At 42.9% G+C, this 20673-nt stretch overlaps 1 protein-coding gene across 1 annotated transcript in view; it reads right to left on the bottom strand.

Moving 5' to 3' along the window:
* The window catches only part of LOC115092409 (zinc finger X-chromosomal protein-like), a 112089-nt gene that overhangs the window by 73243 nt on the left and 18173 nt on the right, over positions 1–20673 (bottom strand). Inside the window, exon 3 of the mRNA XM_029603242.1 lies at positions 12666–12871. Within this exon, the coding sequence (XP_029459102.1) occupies positions 12666–12756 (91 nt within the window). The 5' untranslated portion in view covers positions 12757–12871. The remainder of the gene's footprint in view (positions 1–12665; positions 12872–20673) is intronic.

The raw sequence follows: 20673 nt of genomic DNA, 5'->3' as shown, positions 1-20673 counted from the left end.
GAGGGCAGATTGACTGATGAAGTAGAAGAACCACATCTGTCTGGGCCATGCTGGGGTGATGAGGATGAGTTGTGCCCGATCACTGAGCAGCTTCTGGAGGAAAAGCATATAGCAGATCTGCATCCTACTTCAGAAGAAAAGCATCCAGAGTGGATCTGAATTTGCTTTAAAGAATGGGACAAAATCTTTTGACTTTTCTGTTGCTTTCCAACCTCCAAATATTGAATAGCCTGTTTACCATGCTCATGGGGTCGAAAAACTACTGAGGCACCCCACTAACATGTTGAAGATTCCTGAAAGTTAAGCTGCTTGAAGGAAATTCCTGTGACTAAGTCTACTCCCAAATTCTCGAAGATTTCTGGAAGAGAGTCCAAGATCCTGTGCCCCCTGAGAATAACCTGGATTAAATAATTAAATAATGAAAATTAATGTAACAGCTTTGCACAAGTGAAAGAATGTGATTTGAGCAAGCAAATTATGAGCAAGCAAAACAGTCCTTGGGTGACAGGCAGAAGCAGTTTGCGTAAAAACTTGTTGCGTAGAAACTTGCTGCCACTTCAAGGCCTAGCTACTGAGCGGGGAAAGAGGGAGTGTACCAAGATAACGGCATGTATGACATCATTAGTTTTAGTAGAGGCTTCAGTAACTCCAAATAAGGGAGCCATCCTGGAAGAGAAAAAAAATGATGCTGTCAGCCATATCTGTATATAAGACAATGATGTAAGTGAGCAGATTAGGCAGTAACATCACTATTAGATGCGCTGTGCTGCTACCAAGAAAGCTAATTATATATTCATTTCTTGCATTTTACTAGTAAAGATTATTCATTAAGAAAAGAACTTGTTAATTAATCAATAAGGAATAGTAGCTTGAGATCTATTTAATGTTTGAGTACTTGCCAGCTACTTATGACTTGGATTGGCCACTGTTAAAAACAGGATGCTGGGCTTGATGGACCCTTGGTCTGACCCAATATGGCATATCTTATGTTCTTGATTGTCGGTTTGGATCAGAAATCTCTTTCCCTGAAGGAGACAAGTGAATACTCTCAATGCGTGTCGAATGGCTCATAGATCTAAGAGGTTGATCTGGAACAGATGTTCCATTGCCAAGTTCTATGAGTTCAGGAGCAGCTGGTATGCACACCCCACCCTCTGGTGGACACATTCATCACCAGCGTCACCTTATGAGATAAGAGTCAAAGAGGAAAATCCACCTCCAGGACAAATGGGTTCAGCCACCAATGGAAGGATGTTTGCATGTTAGGGTTTACCCTTTTGGAATGCAACAGGGTCTGACACAGCCGATCCCACTGACAGCAGATACCCTACTGGAGAGCATTCATGTTCAGGCAAGTCCTAGGGACCACATGCCACGGTCATGTGACTTAGAACAACCAGGGTTGCCTGGGCTGTAGTTTGTTCTTGCTGCAACAAGTCCTGGGCCAATTCCTGCAGACAGATTGCTCTTCTCAATGAGACAAATTCTCTCTCCTCCCACAAGGAGTCTATCTAAGTCCCAATGAACTGGGTGGAAACAAGGTTCGACAGCATAACTGACTATAAAGCCTAGGCATTTAAGAGCTGAATAAGGAGTTCAGCACCTCTACTGGAGAAGGGATTGTCACCAGCCAATTGTCTAGGTATGGGAAAACACATATACCCAAGACATAGACATGTCGTCGCTACCAACAAGCATTTCATGAAGACCCTTGAGGCTGAAGAGCAGAACCTTATATTGGTACTGCACTTCCTCCACCATAAACTTAAGATATTTCCAGTGTACCGGATGGATGGGAATGAGAGTGTACACGTCCTCCTACTTGGATGAAGGATAGAATGGGGTGGAGGACATTCATCTTGAACTTCTCCTGTAACAACCCCCTTGTTTAGTCTTTGTAAATCCAGGATACGTCTCAATCCCTCTTACTTCTTGGGGATAATAAAATAAAGGTAAAAGAATCCCTTGCCATGTTGCTCAGGAGGGACAAGTTCTATCACCTGCTGACTGAGGAGTGACTCCACCTCGAGATGAAGTTGAGCGAAGTGAGACAGATCCAGATTGAAGACTAAACATTGGTAAAGCACTGGAAGTCAGGAGACCTGCAACCAGTAACCAGACTCCACAATCCTTGGTGATCTTCATCCATTCTTTGAGAAATAGCTGAATCTTCCCTATTACCAGACGAGTCGAGGTCTGAGATCCAGGCATCAAAAAACAAGGCCCAGCTTAGGCTAAGACTGCTGCTATTCCTTAGATTAACACCTCTCATACATGTGCCCTCTGGCCAGAAGCTGTTGCTGAGGTAGTGCATGTAGAACCTAGTAGCATTGAAATTGGTGAAAGGGACAGCTCTGAAAAAAAGCGTGCTAAATAAGAGAATTATGAATGTCTGGAGCCAGAAGGCTGCTTGGTGTCCCTTGAAAGAGAATGGATAACCACATGCTGCTCCATAAAATTGGGCAATGCTTTCTCTAACTTAGTCCTCAAAAAGATTATCACCAGAGCATGCGACATCGGCCAATTTATCATGGACATCTTGCAGACCATTCGACAAACCCAATGACTGCTGCAGAAGACTTAGTCACCAATGTTCCCTCCAAGGAGTCACTAGGTGTGTGCCAATTTTTTTTCATGTGAGCAACAATTTTTTTAAAACAACAATTTTTGAGCACCAGTATTAGCGTTGCATTTCTGTATATAGCACAAAGTCAAAAACATGAGTATTGAATGACACTCCAAAATGTATGAGCAATTGCTCATGCACTCAGTTTAGAGGGAACTTTGCTAGCCACTGCATCGAAAGACTCAAACAATGACCAGATAAGGTGCCTTTCACACTCTTCTTCATCCAAAGGAGCCTGGGGATAACTTCCTGCTCCCTTATCCAGGGATTCCACAAGAGGCTTTAGTTTTGTTGATGCAGTTATGTAACGTACTGAGCCATGTAATGTTGATGGGTCGCAATGCAGATGTTCAACATCAAACTCTGGAAGACTCTCTTCCCAAAATTGTTCATTAGTCTAGGGTCATTACCCAGGGATGTGTTGGGAGAAGATCTGGATCATCTTAGCCCACTTCAAAGCCAATTCTACCTCCGCTGACTGGTGGGGCAGTTGGACTATGCCAAAACCAGGAGTCTGTTCTACTTTGTAACTGAGATCCAGCTTTTTGGCTACTGGGGGGGGGGGGGCAGGAGGATGGATTGTCCCACGTTCTCATTTATAGGACCTAAAGCATTTGATGTACTGGGATCACTGCTGGCTTGGAGAGGATTTCCAGAATCTGCAGCAACATGAAGACCTCTGTGCATGGGTCCTTATCCCTTCAGACATTAATTATGATGGCCTTCCCCAATTTTTCCAGAAATCAAGAGTAGGAGAGGGAATAAATGCTCCAGCAGATCAGGTAACAGGTCTAAGGGAATCCCTATAGACCCCTCTTCTGAACTGGAGGAGAAACACTAACCAATAACCCTGATGAAGATGACAATCAGAGCAGGGACTTCAGTTGTCTCAAAGGGGCTAAGTCCCAGGGGAGGTCTGAGCTGATCATGCCCTGTGCTTAATTCTTTGAATGCTGACTTACTCTTCTGCAGAGTGGGACAGTTGCCAGTTGGAGATGTGCTAATTTACAAAGCTGGTAGCTCTGATAAGATTTCCCACAGCATGGAAGTGGAAGGGACTTACCCTTGTGGGAATAGATCCCCCATTCTGGACAACAGAGATTGAAGGTCCTCCTTGTATTTGGATTTTCAGAAGGCGTTTGACAGAGTCCCTCATGTGAGGCTTCTAAAAAGTCATTGGATAGGAGGCGATGTCCTTTCGTGGATTACAAACTGGTTAAAAGACATGAAACAGAGAGTAGGATTAAATGGTCAATTTTCTCAGTGGAAAAGGGTAAACACTGGAGTGCCTCAGGGATCTGTACTTGGACCGGTGCTTTTCAGTATATATATAAAAATGATCTGGAAAGGAATACGACGAGTGAGTTTATCAAATTTGCAGATGATACAAAATTATTCAGTGTAGTTAATCACAAGCGGATTGTGATACATTACAAGAGGACCTTGCAAGACTGGAAGACTGGGCATCCAAATGGCAGATGAAATTTAATGTGGACAAGGCAAGGTGTTGTATATAGGGAAAAATAACCCTTGCTTAGTTACACCATGTTAGGTTCCATATTAGGAGCTACCACCCAAGAAAAAAATCTAGGCATCATAGTGGATAATACTTTAAATTCGTCGGCTCAATGTGCTGCAGCAGTCAAAAAAGCAAACAATGTTAGGTATTATTAGGAAGGGAATGGTTAATAAAACGGAAAATGTCGTAATGCCTCTGTATCACTCCATGGTGAGACCGCACCTTGAATACCGCACCTTGAATACTGTGTGCAGTTCTGGTCGCCGCATCTCAAAAAAGATATAGTTGTGATGGACTGAGATATTAAATTGCCCCTAGTACTGATGGCAATAAGTGCTACCCCACACTGTTCAACAAGTGTGTCACTGTTTGAAATGATGAGAAGCAGATAAATGGTTGTAAATTCCAGCTCACTTACTACCTCACATAGAGCTCCTCTGCAAAAGCGAGGAATTGCAATGCCCTGGTCTGATATCCAGATAGACTAGATTAGTCTTATTGTTAGGTCCTCTCAACATAACAAGTACATGCTTATGGGACATGCATGTTCACAATGGGCCGGATTTTAAAAATTACGCACGGGCATAGATTTGTGCGCACAAATCTACGCCCAATTTTATAACATGCGCACGCAGCCGCGCGCATGTTATAAAATCCAAGGTCGGCGTGCGCAAGGGGGTGCACAATTGTGCAACTTGTGCACGCCGAGACGCACAGCCTTCCTTCTGCCCCCCCTTCCCCTACCTAACCCGCCCCCCAGTCCTACCTAAACCCTCCCCCTTACCTTTGTCCTATAAGTTGCGCCTGCCTCCGGGCAGCCGTAGGTTGCGTGCGCCGGCCCGCAATCCCGGGCACAGCAGCAAATGGCATGCGCGCGTTGCCGGGTCTATGCAAAATAGGCTCAGCGCACGCAGGGCTTTTAAAATCTGCTCCTAAGTGGAGAGAATGCATTCCTGCACCTAACACCTCCGAAACAATTGCCAATCTACTGTTGAATCATAGATTCAGTCATTGGGGATCTGCCACTGAAAGTAGATTACAATCATGGCCCCCACTTTACTGGACAAGTGATTAAGTATATGTGGAAACTGCTAGTAAACTCCACGTATCAAAATCACCCACAATTCTCCAGACAAGTGAATAGAGCATCAAAAACCATTATTAGTAGTTTTTAAAAAATGTGTACCCACATCAGGTAAAGACTGGGATATTAAATTGCCCCTTGCACTGATGGCAATAAGAGCCACCCCATACATCCTACAAATGTGTCACCATTTGAAATGATGAGAAGCAGAGAAATGGTTTTGCCAATGCATCTCTCTTATAGGACACAATGTCAATCTGAGAAGTGCAACCACTGCAAATGAATATGTCACTCATTTAAGAAAGCATCTGCAGCACACTTTTGCCCAAAAGAATCTAGAAAAAAAATCAGCGGAAGAAAGGCCTACTATGATTTAAAGGCTACCTCTAAAGAATATGAAATTGGCGACAAGGTATTTTACTACAATTTCAGTATGATAATAAAATCAAAGAAAACAAATTTCTGGAGTTCCAGAAAGTATTTGGCAAAGTCCCTCATGAGAGATTTCTTAAGAAATTAAAAAGTCATGAGATAGGGGGACAGTGTCCTACTATGGTTTGGGAACTAGCTAAAAGATAAAGAGTAGGGCTAAATGGTAAATTTTCTCAATGGAAAAAGGTGAATAGTGGAGTGCCTCAGGGATCAGTTCTGGGAACACTGGTTTTTAACATTTTTAAATGATCTGAAAATGGGAACAATTAAGTGAATGATCAAATGTATCATTGACACAAAATTATTCAAAGTTGTTAAATCACAAGAGGATTATGAAAAAACTGCAAGAGGACCTTGGAAAACAGAGATTGGGCATGCAAATGGCAAATGAAATTTAATATGAAGAAGTGGAAAGTGATGTACTTAAGGAAGAGTAACCCTAATTACAGCTACACATTGTAAGGTTCCATCTTAGGAGTCACCATTCAGGAAAAGAAAGGATCAAGGCATCATCGTTGATAATACATTGAAATCTTCTGCTCAGTGTGTAGCAGCAACCAAGAAAGCTAACAGAATGCTAGGAATTATTAGGAAAGGAATGGAAAATAAAACAGAAACTATCTTAATGCCTTTGTATCACTCCATGATGTGACCTCATCTTGAATACTGTGTGCAGTTCTGGTCACCACATCTCAAAAAGAAATAGCAGAATTAGAAAAGGTACAGATAAGACTGCCCAAAATGATAAAGGGGCTGGGACAATTCTATGAGGAAAACTAAAGAGTTTAGGATTCTTCAAATTGGAGAAGAGATGGCTGTGGGCAGATATGATTGAGGTCTATATAATAATGAGTAAAGTGGAACAAGTAGATGTGAATCGATTGTTTATTCTTTCAAAAAGTACAAAGACCAGGAGATATACAATGAAGTTTCTAAGATGTACATTTAAAATAAGAGAAAATATTTTTTTACTCAATGCATAATTAAGCTCTAGAATTCATTGCCAGAGGATATGGTGAAAGATGTTAGTGTAACTGAGTTTAAAAAACGTTTGTACAAGTTCCTGCAATTAAAGTCTATAAACGATTATTAAGGTAGAGTTGCAGAAATCCACTGCTTATTCCTGGGATAAGTAGCATGGAATCTATCTACCCTTTCGGATCCTGCCAAGTACTATGACCTGGAATGGTCACTATTGGAAACAAGATACTAGGCTTGATAGACCTTTGGTCTGACCCAGCATGGCAAATCTTATGCTCTTAAATTTTTACCTAGTTGGAAAGATTCCTTTGTGATTGTGGATAAAGCTTCACAAGTCTATCTTATCTGAATTAAGAAAAATCCCAAAGGTCAAGATGTCCATAAATGGGTCTACATTAATAAGCTAAGACCTTGCCATCCTCATAAGTTCATGGATCAGAATCCTGCACTCAGTGTTAACAATGACTCTTTCTTCCAATTCACCTCCTAACCATACCATATCTATTCCCTCCCTCCAGCCCATATGTATCACCCCAGTATATTCAAAAGCAATGTTATAATGCATACTCATCTCCAAAAGTTTAAAGAATCCAGCAGAGACAATTAACCCCTCAACTCCCTTCCCCACTCCCCCTTCCTCTTGCTGCTTATTATTAAACCTTATAACCATCAGCTAGATTACTAGCATAAAGACTTATTTGATTCTTAAGGGTGCCACCCCCAAATCAAATAATTGCATATATATGAAAACATAAGTGATTAACACAAACCACAAATCTGTATGAAAAGGTAACATTTGTCAACAAACTAGCACATAAACCCATCCATATGACTGAAGCCACTAGCCCACAAGCAAGCAGCTGCTAACACCTAAGATGAACTTCCCTTCATCATCCATGAAACATCAATTCTAAAGGAGCTTTCAAAACCACTGATGGTAATTATAAATGCATTTCGATATCCACCAGAGCCATGTGCTGCTGCTCCTTCTTGCTTCAGGGTTAAACCAATGAAAATATACATTTGCCCAAACTAAAAGGGCTTTCTAAAATGAAGGAAAATGCTATCATTCATGGTTGCCACTTTACAAATGATCCCTAGTTACAGCATGGAAACAATTCTCGTTGAAATGGGCGGGAGACACGCTAAAATATTTGGGTCTTAACATACACAGGGACCCTACCCAGTAGTATTCCCTTAACTTAATGCCCTTCACTAAGGATGCTCAAAATAAAATTAGTTGAATATCATTTCCATTATCACTAATGGGGAGAATAGCTAATTAAGAAGACCCTGTTACCAAAACTCTTATATGTGCGTCAAATGATTCCTTTGATTTTAAGATGTAAAGAGATAAATATTTTGATACGGATGTGTACTATCTTTTTGTGGAGACTGAAAAGAGCAAGGTTTGGCATAATGAAATTAAGGGTCCCAAAAGAGGAAGGTAGTTTTGGATTTCCCAACTTTAGACTTTACAATATTGCCTGCCTGATAAGATATTTAAGGGATTGGATCTCAGGACACTCTTTATTTTTTGACTTACAAATGGATAGGCAAATGACTGTCCTGATAGATCTGCACTTTATTTTGCATGGAGACAGAGAGGAATTACCTAAAGAATATCTGACTCCATGGCTATCCAAGCTATCAGATATATTTGAAGGTTGTCAGGGGGGAAAATGGAATTGCCTTGGGAGGTTTCATTTTATTACCGTTTTGGGAAATCCATGGTTTCCGCTTGGGAGGATTATGTAATTTATAAGAAGTTACATCAAGATGAGTACAGCGCCTTTCAAAAGTGTATTAATCTGCACAATAAAGGAATTCATTCCTTTGATTACTTTATTAATACAATGGGACTTACGTCATCAAAACTTTTGGGTGTATTGTCATATAAAAAGATTATTCTTACCCCTTTTGATCTGAAATCCTCTAGATATACTGATGGTATATTTCAAAGATTATTGTACTTCTTTGAGAAATGCAAATATTTGCTATCAGTTTTGCATAAATAAATACATTCAATCTCATCATATGCCATTTTGAGAACATTGGCAAGTGTATGGAGTGTAGATATTGGCTCAGATATATCAGAAGACATATCTGATTGCATGCACAATTTATATAAATGCACAGATAATGTTTTTCTGTAAGAGCAGCAGTTATTAATATTTCATTGAGTTATTGTGTTTCCATACCAAGCTAAACAGCTGGGCACCTCCAGCACAGCTAATTGTTCAAAATGTGGAGTGCCACCTTGTATCATGACTTATGACATGTCCACAGATTAGAGTATTCTAGCCTACAATATCTAACTTCTTATCTTCTTTAATGGATATAGCTTTTGATAAGCCTATGGTACTTGGTGTCTTGGGGCTTAGTCCTCAAGACCTTGATCTGAATGTTCATTCTATCTTATTTATATCCAAATGCTATTTGATGGCTAAGAAATGTATGTTGTATGCCTGGCTTATACCGGATCCGCAAAACATTCTGCCCTGGAAATCTAGGATGGTAAATCTATTGTGTATGGAATATAAATCTATTGGATTTAAATATGTTGCATATCAGAAGAAGTTCTATAATACCTGGAAAGTGTTCATCACTTTTCTCCGAAATACAGTGCAAAAGAACTTTTAGACTCCTGGCTAAAGCAGAAGAGCCTAGGTGGCAAAGTGCTATGAAAGTATCTCTGGGATTAAAGGACTGCCCAATTGAGAAAAAGAACATAAGGGTTGGCAGGGAAGGACGTAGGGATGTAGAGGCTGATTCCATATGGGGGAAAAAGATGACCAATGACCTGTATGTTGAGTAAAATCGTTTGTTTGTTGGTGTATTATGGTTTGTGGTGAATAAAAAAATTATGATAAAAAAAAAGGGTGGAAAATGTAGGAGCAAGGCCCAGTACCTTCTAACAGGGACGGTAACTTTCAAACCAGCATGCAGGTGCATTTTGGCATGTGTGTGTTGTTGTGTCAGCGTGCGCCCAGATATGCAGCCATTTTTATAACTTGCGCAATATATGCACGCATGTTATAAAATAGCCTGTCCACGTGCACTTGTGCACCCAATTTTAAGTGGATGTGCACCTATGTGTATAAATCCTGCTTCTACCGTGTTAAGTTGGGGAATTTTAAATGAGGTGTGTGTCCACTCCATTGCCAGTTTCACCAGTTCACCCAGTTAACAGCTAGGTCCTTGAAACCCCCCTGGTTGAATAGCTTATGCTCCTTCCCAGTTACCTCAGACTCTTAAAACCCTTCAGGTATGGCTAATTTTTTATTTTTTTTTTAAACTTACACCTCATTCCTAGTGGAAGTAAACCTATGTAGCAGGGGATCTGGGCGTGTGCCCAGAGACATAAATAATTAAGGGCACATCTCTTAGCCGTGACCCAAAATGCCCATTCCCCCTTTTGAAAACGTTTGAGATGTGCACACTCCAGGAGATACATGTGCATCTAGGCGGCTTTTAAAATTCGGTGGGCGTGCGCAAGCCCAACTTCGCTTGACAGGCTTTTAAAATCTACCTCTACCATGTGTATGCTGACAAGATGGAATCTCTCTCAAACCTGCATGGGAGTCTCACCATCTTGTCTACACACAGAACAAGGCAAACAAGGAATGTTTCTTTGAAAAACATAGCTAGCTCGGTACCATTGAGTCTGTGTTTTATGGCTCTTCCATACAAATCCGCCTATCAGAACCTGTGTACTTATCAACAAGATGTTTTCCACAGATCATGAGGTAAATATTCATCTGGCCATGAGCTGACCTGACTGGAAAAAAAAACCTGAATGAATAGGACCAAACACATTGCTGGTCCTCAAGCTAATTGATTTGCATTAATGAAAAGGAAATGCAAATTAATCCCTTTAGAAAGGGGAGCTATGTGTATCAACTGGAATAGCCTGACACACCTCACCCCTGTCACCTTTAAACTTTTGGGGGTTGAACAATCTTTGCTTTCTAACAAAGCTGTGACTACCCACCATACTAGGCTAAGTGCTGTAACTGGTAAAGCACAGCCATGTGAGACAACAAGACAGCAGAGAGATCACGTAACTACAGCATCCAACAGCAGCCAGGAAGAGATCCCAAGCACAGACTGCACTTTGAAAGGTTGGGCATTTTAAGTTTCTATCTGCAGGTTAGTTTGAATCTTTTAATTTTATAAGTGCAAGTTTGAGGTTAATTTTAAAAGAACAGAGTATTTTCCTATTTGAAATATTTACTAATATTTAATCCTTTTAACATATGACAATCATTAAGCTTATTGTGATAACTTTATTGTATTATACCTAATAAAATCCATTATCTAAGAAAAACAATAATTGTGTTATCTAATAAATTTTAATCAATCATAAAAGGGTATATTTTATATTTTTTATATGCAAATTGCGCTATAAGCCAACACTGCGGTTTCGACTGGTTTTGACAGAAAGGGAACATTTGACTTGGGCATAAGTTTTTCTAGATTAGCAACATCCATCCAGGCTAAGGTCCAACACCTGCCATCTTCAGAGCATCTGGAATAACACCTTCTTTTTTGGAAATTATTAGGTGAATAATCCTTGCAAAAGCTTTCCTTTTCACACATATGATGCTGGATGGACGCAGATCTAGCCTGATGAAGTTAGGTGGATTGATCTTAAAATATTTTGACTCTTCTAAAGTAACCTCCTTGAATTCAGTGAATGTGGTTACTACAGTATTGTTTGTATTGTAAGGATTTCTTTTAATGTATTTTTATTTATAAATACTGCTGAGACTGTAAACCAATGTGAAGGTCCTGGTTCCAAACACCGGTATAGAAAAAGTCTATAAATAAATAAAATAAATAAATAAATCTCAATCACATGGGCATCACCAGTCAAAAGCCTAGCTCCCTCTAGAAAGCTATAATCTTTCATGGAAGTACCTGTGTTACATGTTATGTTCCTGGTTGGGCATTACATTCTATATAAGAAATGCCAAATAAATAAACAAATAATCACAAAGGTCTTCTCCAGCTTCCCTCGCTTAAAGTTTGTATGCTAAAAAGAACTAAAAACTGATCTTTTTCATTCGCTAGAGCCATGATTTGGAACTCAGTGCCTTGGAACCTGTGAATGGTGGATCAGTACTTGTCCTTTTGTAAAGCTGTTAAGACCTGGCTTTTTCTCATGGCTTTTGAGTGAATTTTTAGTTTTGATGTTGAATTATTAAATAGTAACTGCTAGCGTGCATGCTTATTAGGTGCTTTCCACACTCTTCATAATTAGCCATGAGATGAAAGAATTCTGGTCTTCCTGAGGAAGAGCTTTAAAGAAGGGCTTAATCTTTTGAAGGCATTGTACATGTACTGCACAATGTACGCTAGTGTGCCACAATCCTCAGAGGGATTGTCACATTAGTCTGGTGTAGCAAAAATGACAAGACGTGGGTGGCACCTTATAAACTAATCAATTTATTGAGGCATGAGCTTTGGAGGACAGAGTCCACTTTGTCAGATGCATGAAGTGTAGTACAGAGGTGGCTAAAATATATGGTGATGGGGGGAGTGGGGGGATACATTACAAAGAGAAAGGCACTGAATTAGGCAGGCAAGGTGTGGAAACAGAGCGTTAACAGCATTATAGTCCAGGCTACTGACAACTGAGGTAAGTGTGAATAGGCAGAATGATCGGAGAACAGATAAGCTCATAGATAGCTGCCATGTGCCATGAAGCCATTGTTGCATACAGTCAGGATCCCTGAAAGCTTGAGAAAGAGCCCCCATAAATGAATCCAACCGATTCAAGACCAGCTGTAACAGCAGGGTAACCCATAAGAGGGCCTTTTGGGTACGCAGGTGGATTATAAAGCCTACTTTTTGAGACTCACAGGTGTAGGAACATGGGTGTAACTTAAACCATAGTTTGCACGGTGCAAAACCCCCCGTAGCTCCCCCTTATTACTACCAAACCCCTTTGGGAGGGGTAACCGTGGTTTGGTGGGCAGTATGGAGTGCCCTCCAGTAGGTCACTGCAAAGATTTTACCTGATGCTTCAGGGTCTGGAGTTGAACCTGCAGCTCTTGTACTGCTTGTGTGAGCCTCTGGACACAGGACTGCAGTTGTTCCATAGCCCATTCCTGGTTTTGGGATGGTCCAAAATGTCACGGTCCACACTGCTCTGAAGAGGGCTGGATGTCTTCATCTTGCAACAGCTGCCATTTCCCACGGATTCAGGCAGCTGCCAGGACTTCTGATAAATTAGATAACCAGGTTGGACTGGAGTGCAAGACCAGAGTAGGAAACAGGCACAAACAGGCTCCGGGACCAGGGACCACATGATGATGAGATCTAAGGCACAGATTGGGCGAGAAACACGAAAGGGCCACAGACCAACAGCCGAACTGATAGCACTTCCATGGAGCAGACACCAGCTAGCTGTTGGACCAGCAAATGTGTGGTAGACAGACTTCTTTAGATACTGCAGTCTATTAGGGCCACACCTACTGCTAGTCCAACAGGAATCCTCCATGGATGGTTCTCCCTACCTTTTCTAACCTCGATCTTTATCAGAAGTTCTTTACTGTTTCAGAGTCCCTGCGACTCTGTTGTAAAACTCCCCAGCTCTGAACACCAAGAGACGCAGGTTCGAATCTCGCTGACAATAAGACCTTCGTCTTCTTGAATAGATTTTATCAGGTCAATGAACACTACATGGCCCCTATCGTAAAGCTTAACTACCTCTAGCAAGAGCATATTTATTTATTTGGAAATATCCCATCTTATTGAACCAATTGGGAGCACCCATAGCAGCTAAAAAAGTAGTAAAATACAATACCATAAATACAGGTGTTTTTATTCCTACAGGTGCTAGGGAGAATATAGAGCATGGAATACCAGTGCCTTTTGTTCCCAGGCATTGAGGCCCTGTGCTGCTGTCATGTTTCAGAGGTCTTGATGAGGTTTGAACCTGAAGCACCTCTAGAACATGTCTTACTGTTTCCTTTAAGGATGATGGTGCCGGGATGTGTGAAGAAATTCTTCATGAACTGGTTAAAACAGCTGAAGTTTTTTCTGTTAGAACCAAATGACATGCAACACTGCCAGCAAAAGGAGCTAGAGAGAAGTTATCCTCCTCAGGTCCAAAAATCAGAGTGGACACTGTGCAAAATTTTGATTTTGGTACCATGTGTTTCTGCACCAAGGGAATTTGTACCTTTGGTGGCTTTGGCAATTGCATCTTGGGCACTGTACTCTTCAGCCCCAAGTGTCCTGGGTGAGAAATTTTACACGCTGATAGTCTGTGTGAAATGAAGGCCTTTTTCATAGCTGCCAATTCCAGCCCCAGAAATGGGGCATTGAGGGGGTTCCTTTTTAAGGTGCCACTTTCTGCAATTTCATTCCTGCTCCATATCTCATGAGGATTCTCTCCTTGAGGCCCAAGACAAATGCCTGCCTTTCTCTCCAATAATGGTGTGTGGGCTTCTTTGCCCTTGATCTGCTTTTTTCACCTTTTCTCTTTGCCTTGCCTTTATTTTCAAATGAATGGGAGCCCAATGTTAGAGATTGCAGCTCCATCATTCTGAAGTCCCAGAAAACAGAGTTGCTGACCTGTAACAGGTGTTCTCCCAGGACAGCAGAATGTAGTCCTCACATGTGAGTGACGTCACTGGACGAAGCCCTATCACGGAAAACTTTTCTGTCAAAGTTTCTAGAACTTTTGACTGGCACACTGAGCATGCCCAGCCTGCCATAATCCCTGTAGCCACAAGGGTCGCCCTTCAGTCTCGTTTGTAGCAAAAGGTGCGAGCGAAAAAAGAAAATAATAAAGCGTTTCAGACCCAACTCCGCGGGGTGGTGGGTGGGTTTCGTGAGGACTATGTCCTGCTGTCCTAGGAGAACACCTGTTACAGGTAAGCAACTCTGTTTTCTCCCAGGACCAGCAAGATGGTAGCCCCCACATGTGGGTGATTAGCAAGCTACAGGCTGACTCATATTTGTTTGGACCAACAGCGTACAACTTGTGCAACAGGCACAACATCTGGTGTACTGTTGGAAAAAATGAGGCAGCCTGAAAATCACAGCAGATTGGATGTGGAAGGAGTTGGGATTATACTTGAAATAAGTTCTTCAAGACGGATTGGCCAAAGACAGAGTCTTGACATCCTTCCTTGTCCAGACAGTAATGTGCTGCAAATGTGTGAAGAGAGCTCCATGTTACAGCTTTACAGATCTCAGCAATTGGTACTGAACGATAGTGTGCTACTGAGGTTCCCATAGCTCTCACTGAATGCGCCTTCACTCGTCCCTGGAGCAGAATTCAATACAGTCTGCTAGCCAATTGGAGAGAGTTTGTTTGCCCACAGCAACTATTGGTTTGTTTTTATCGAAAGAAACAAAGAGTTGGGTGGATTTCCTATGGACTGCTGTGTGGTTTAGGTAAAATGCAAGCGCACGTTTACAGTCCAAGCTGTGTAAAACTCTCTCGCCCTGGTTGAGAGTGAGGCCTTGGGAAAAATGTGGACAAGACTATAGACTGATTCAAGTGGAAGTCAGTAACCACCTTGGGAAGGAATTTAGGGTGAGTATGGCAGACCACTCGGTCATGTAGGAACCTGGTATAGGGTGAGTATGTGACAAGGGCTTGCAACTCACTAACCCTTTCAGCAGATGTAATGGCTACCAGGAAGAGAACTTTCCATGTAAGAAATTTAACAATGCAGGAGTGCAAAGGCTCAAACGGGGAGCGCATGAATCTTGTAAGTACTACGCTTAGGTCCCACTCAGTGACTGGTGGCTGTAGAGGGGGCTTAAGTTGTAGTAGGCCCCTCATAAACCTACTCACTAGGGGTTGCGCTGTTACAGGGGCATCTGAAATTCCTTTGTGGTATGCTGAGATTGCACTCAGGTGTACCCTTACCGAAGAAGTCTGGAGACTAGAGTCTGAGAGGTGCCAGAGATAGTCTAATAGAGATGGCGTGTGGCAGGAAAAGGGGTCTTTACCTTTTTTCACGCACCATATCGTAAATCTATTCCATTTAGAACGATAGGATTTTCGTGTGGAAGGTTTTCGTGAAGCTACAAGCACTTGAGAAACATCAGTTGAAAGGTTGAGTGGTTGCATGATCAAGCTTTCAACATCCAGGCAGTAAGGGATAGGGTCTGAAGGTTCGGATGGCGTAACATGCCTTGGTTCTGAGTTATGAGAGTGGGCGCTGCGCCCAGGCGAATGGGTTCTCTGATTGAGAGGTCAAGAAGCATGGGAAACCATACTTGTCGAGTCCAATGCGGGGCTATGAGTATCAGTGACCCTTTATCCTGTTGCAGCTTCATTTATTTATTTATTTATTTATAATTTTTATATACCGACATTCTTACATTAAATGCAAATCATACCGGTTTCATGAGAGTTTTGGCTTTCAGCGGTATCGGGGGATATGCGTATAGGAGACCTGTGTTCCAAGGGCGAGCGAAGGTGTCTATGGCTAACTTGTTTGGTTGTCTGTGCAGGGAGCAGAATCTGTCCACTTTGTGATTCAGTTCGGATGCCAAGAGGTCTATTGTTGGTTGACCCCAGCGTTGGAAGATTCTGATGTTACCACAGGATCCATAGACCACTCATGGGGATGGAACTGTCGGCTGAGCGATCTGCTAGTACGTTCTGTATGCCTGCCAGATAAGTGGCCCGGAGATACATGGAGTATGCAAGGGCCCAGGCCCAGATCTGCGTGGCTTCCTGGCAGAGGAGATAAGTACCACATTACAACTGTGTTGTCTGTTTGTATGAGAACAGTCTTGTGTGAAAGGCAGTCCTTGAATGCATATAGAGCATAACGTATAGCTCGAAGCTCTAGGAAGTAGATCTGAAACATTGCTTCGAGCTGTGTCCAAGTATCTTGAGTTTGAAAGTTGTTCACATGAGCTCCCCAACCCAAGTTGGATGCGTTTGTGGTTAAAGTAACTTGAAGGACTGGTTGCTGAAAGGGTAGACGTGTTAGCAAGTTGGCTTTGTTCATCCACCAGAGAAGCGATAAAAAGTAACTGGTGGGTTACTTGAATCTGGGATGAAAGCGGTTGATTGGCTTGGAGCCACTGAGATTTCAAAGTCCATTGAGTTATTCTCATGGCCAGCTTGGCCATAGGAGTGACGTGGACTGTGGAAGCCATGTGTCTCAGCAACGTTAGGAATTGATGGGCTGAGGCTGTTACTTTTGTGTGCAGAGACGAAGCTAGCTTGGAGAATGTGACTGCGCGGTCATTGGGCAGGAAGGCCTTTGTGACTGTGGTGTCCAAATCTGCGCCGATGAAAGTAAGGAGGTGAGATGGAGTCAGGTGGGATTTTTGGTAGTTGATGAGAAATCCCAAAGAATGTAGCAGATTGATAGTGAGCTTGAGAGCGTCGAGAGCTCCTTGCTTGGATTGACTCTTGATGAGTCAGTCGTCCAGGTAAGGAAAGACGTGTATGCTTTTCTTGCGTAGATGGGTCGCAGCCACTGCTAGGCACTTTGTAAATACACGGGGTGCCGAGACAAGTCCGAAAGGCATGACCCGGTACTGAAAGTGTTGGTGTCCCACTAGGAAACGCAGGTACTTGCGTGATGTGGGAATATTGGAATGTGAGCGTAAACGTCTTGAAGATCCAGAGAGCAGAGCCAATCTCTTTTTTGCAGAAGGGGAAGCTTGGTGCCCAAGGACACCATCCTGAATTTTTCTTTTCGTAGAAATTTGTTGAGATTGCGGAGGTCTAAGATGGGGTGGAGGCTGCTTGATTTCTTTGGAATGAGAAAATAGCAGGAATAGAACCCTCTGCCCTGCTGTGCCCGGGGCACAGGTTCTACAGCCCTGGCGCCCAGAAGGGTGGACAGTTCTGACTCTAGAAGACTTGTGTGATCTTTCTGCATCCACAGTAGATTGGGTGGTGAGTCCAGAGGTACCATGAGGAAGTTTATATGGTATCCCTGGGTTATGATGGATATCACCCATTGGTCTGTGGTAATGTTGAGCCAGTTTGTTATGAAATAGTGAATTCAACCTCCTACTGGCAAATCTAGATCTGGATTTGTGGAGTGGCTGCTGTTCTCTGGATAGGTCTCAAAATCCAGAAGCTTGGCCTGTTTGCGGTGTTGGCTGAGGCCTGGATATCTTGGGCTGTCGAGGATGTGCTCTCTGAGATGGCCTAGTTGGCCTCACGCGGGATGCAGGTGGGTAGTATCTGCGTGGGCAATAAAATGGTTATCTAGGGTCCCTTCTAGTGGATCTTCTTGTGGAAGAAGGGGCCTCGGTAGTGGATAATTGCCACAGGGTCGCATTATGTTCTTTTAGTTGAGCCACTGCATCTTGTTTCTTGTCTCCGAATAAGTTTTCATCGGTACATGGCAAATCAGCCAGTTTGTCTTGGATGTCAAGTCTCAAGTCAGATGCTTTTAGCCAGGCCCACACCTCCTGGTGCTGATTCCCGTCGCTGACATGCGAGAAACTGTTTCAAAGAAGTTGTGAGCAGCACAAACCTCATGTTTCCCAGCCTCAAGGCCTTTCTGTAGTATGGCGTTGAGACTATCTTGCTATTGTTGGGGAAGAGAGTCGGCTATTCCCTGAACCTGCTTCCAGAGATTCCTTTGATACTGTGTCATGTTAAGTTGGTATGCAGCTATTCATGACACTAGCATAGAACCCTGAAATATCTTGCAACCCAAGATATCAAGGAATTTTTGGTCTTTGCCAGGAGGTGTTGAAGAGTGTGGTCGTAGTCTTCCGGCCTTCTTTTGTGCAGACTCAACTACCACCGATTGATGGGGTAGCTGAGGTTTTTGGAATCCAGGAATAAGTTGGACCAAATAGGTTGAATCTGTCCTCTTATTTACTGACTGGACAGCACAAGGATGCTCCCAGAGACGATGTTGGAAATCCACTAGCACTTCGTGTACAGGGACAGCCATGACTTCTTTTGGAGCATCAACAAACTGGAGAACTTCCAATGTTTTATGGCGTGTGTCCTCCTCTGTAATCAGATCAGAGGAGATTGTCTCTGACATCTCCCTAACAAAATTGGCAAAGGAGAGATCTTCTGGGGGAGATTTTCTCCTTTCTTCCGGAGGAGATGGTTCTGATAAGATATACTCCGTGGATGTGTCGGTGTCAACATCTTCCCATGTGTCAGAAAAGGTCTCTAGTCGAGATCCTGAAGGAGGGAAGAAGGTTAATACTGTAGGACGTATTGGCACCGATAGATCCTTCAATGGCCTTGATGGAAGATGCGGTGGCACCGATGTGGGTTTCGGCGGCACCGGAGACATCGAGGGAAAACGAGGGCCTTTTGGTCCCGAGACCTTGATGGTCCAGGCATCGGTTCCGCCATCAGTGAAAGGGGTCTGGAGTCCGTGCCTTTGTTGTCTGAGGACCCCGGGATGGGAATCGGGGCTTTCACAGAGGCTTTGCAAGTTGCTTCAGCATTGGTGGCCCGGGTTGTGTTGGAAGGGCACCGATGAGTGTATTCAGTCTGGTCAGCAACAGTGCAAATATCGATGGCTCCGGTGTCAGTTCCGGTATGGAGGCTGGCATCGATGGTTTTAAATCTCGGAGAGCATCGAGCACTGCCTGGCGGATGAAACTGTCCAGTTCCTCCCTGAAAGCTGGTGTAGATATCGGAGCTACAGGGGGTGGCAGGCTAGGCGCTACTGGCACCTCCACAGAGACTTGTGGGGGCTCAGTACCCGGCACCGATATCGGTGGGGATCGCCTTGGTTTTTCAGATAGAGAGGGTGTTAAAGGCTCCTCTACCGGTGTCCTCTTCGCAAGTGGCTCGATAGCCATCGAGGCTGATGCGATGTCGGTAACGGGAGTAGACTCGCGTCAGTGCTTCCCTCGGTGCTCGGTCCAGTCTTTCTCCAGCACAGAGGTAGATGATACAGATGCCTTAGACAGAGTTACTGATGGATGGTCACCGCTGCCCTGGTGCTCCCGGCGAGGTTTGATGACTAATTTCTTCGATGCTCCTGCTGGTGATGATTGGGTGGACATTGATGGAGTCAGCTTGATTTTAAACAGGGTCTCCATCTTGTTGAGGTGAGCCCTTCGGAGTCATCTGGGTACAACTTGGACAGTGAGAAACATCGTGTGATGAGCCAAGGCACAGCACACAGACATCATGTGGGTCGGTAATCGACATGGTACGGGGGCATTCCGGACATTTTCGGAAACCTGTTGCCATGATGGCAGAGGTTGAGGCCCAAAAACCGGCAATGGCCTGTGGACACCGAAAAAGGTAGGGGCAGGAACCAACCGGGGACAGAGAAGTTTACTCACCTAGCAATGAAAAATAATATTGCGATGGAAGACCCCTATGAAGGAACTTTTTAATGAAATAATCTTCAAGTTTTTTCCGTGAGATAAATTTTGTGAGAAAATTCTCACAGAGCTCCTAACCACGACACAAACTGCAGCGTGGAAAATAAGAGACTGAAGAGAGACCCCTGTGGCTACAGGGATTATGGCATGCTAGGCATGCTCAGTGTGCCAGTCAAAAGTTCTAGAAACTTTGACAGAAAAGTTTTCTTGATAGGGCTCCGTCCAGTGACCCACATGTGAGGACTACCATCCTGCTTGTCCTGGGAGAAGCATCTTGCTCTCAGTGACATTTTCACACAGAAAGAGCAGTTCTGGAAGTTGTGTTCTGGATATTTTCCATCTAGAGGGCCATCTTTTAAATCCACTGATGATGTTCGCCATGACAACTGACTACCAAATTGAGTGTGACAGAAAGTAAGAGAATTCTCTCTGCAGCAAAAAAAATGTATAAACACACAACAGATAATTTTCCAAAGGTTGTATGTGCATATATGGACTTTATGCACATAAATGGGCTTTTGAAAATTTCTATTTTATGTGCCTAACTCCTTTGAAAATTCATTTCATAGCGTTGAAATTTCAAAAGGTTTTACACATATAAATTAACTTTATTTGTGAAAATGAGTTTTTGAAAATTGCTACAAATCATGCTACTTTTATGTGGACAATTTCTTTGAAAATTCACTCAAGAGAGAGTTAATGCATCCAGGT

This window comes from Rhinatrema bivittatum, chromosome 5 (assembly GCF_901001135.1).
Source record: "Rhinatrema bivittatum chromosome 5, aRhiBiv1.1, whole genome shotgun sequence".
In the NCBI taxonomy this organism is placed as follows: Eukaryota; Metazoa; Chordata; class Amphibia; order Gymnophiona; family Rhinatrematidae; genus Rhinatrema; species Rhinatrema bivittatum.
The sequence above is the reverse complement of the archived record's forward strand: the minus strand, read 5'-3'. Positions and strand labels throughout refer to the sequence as shown.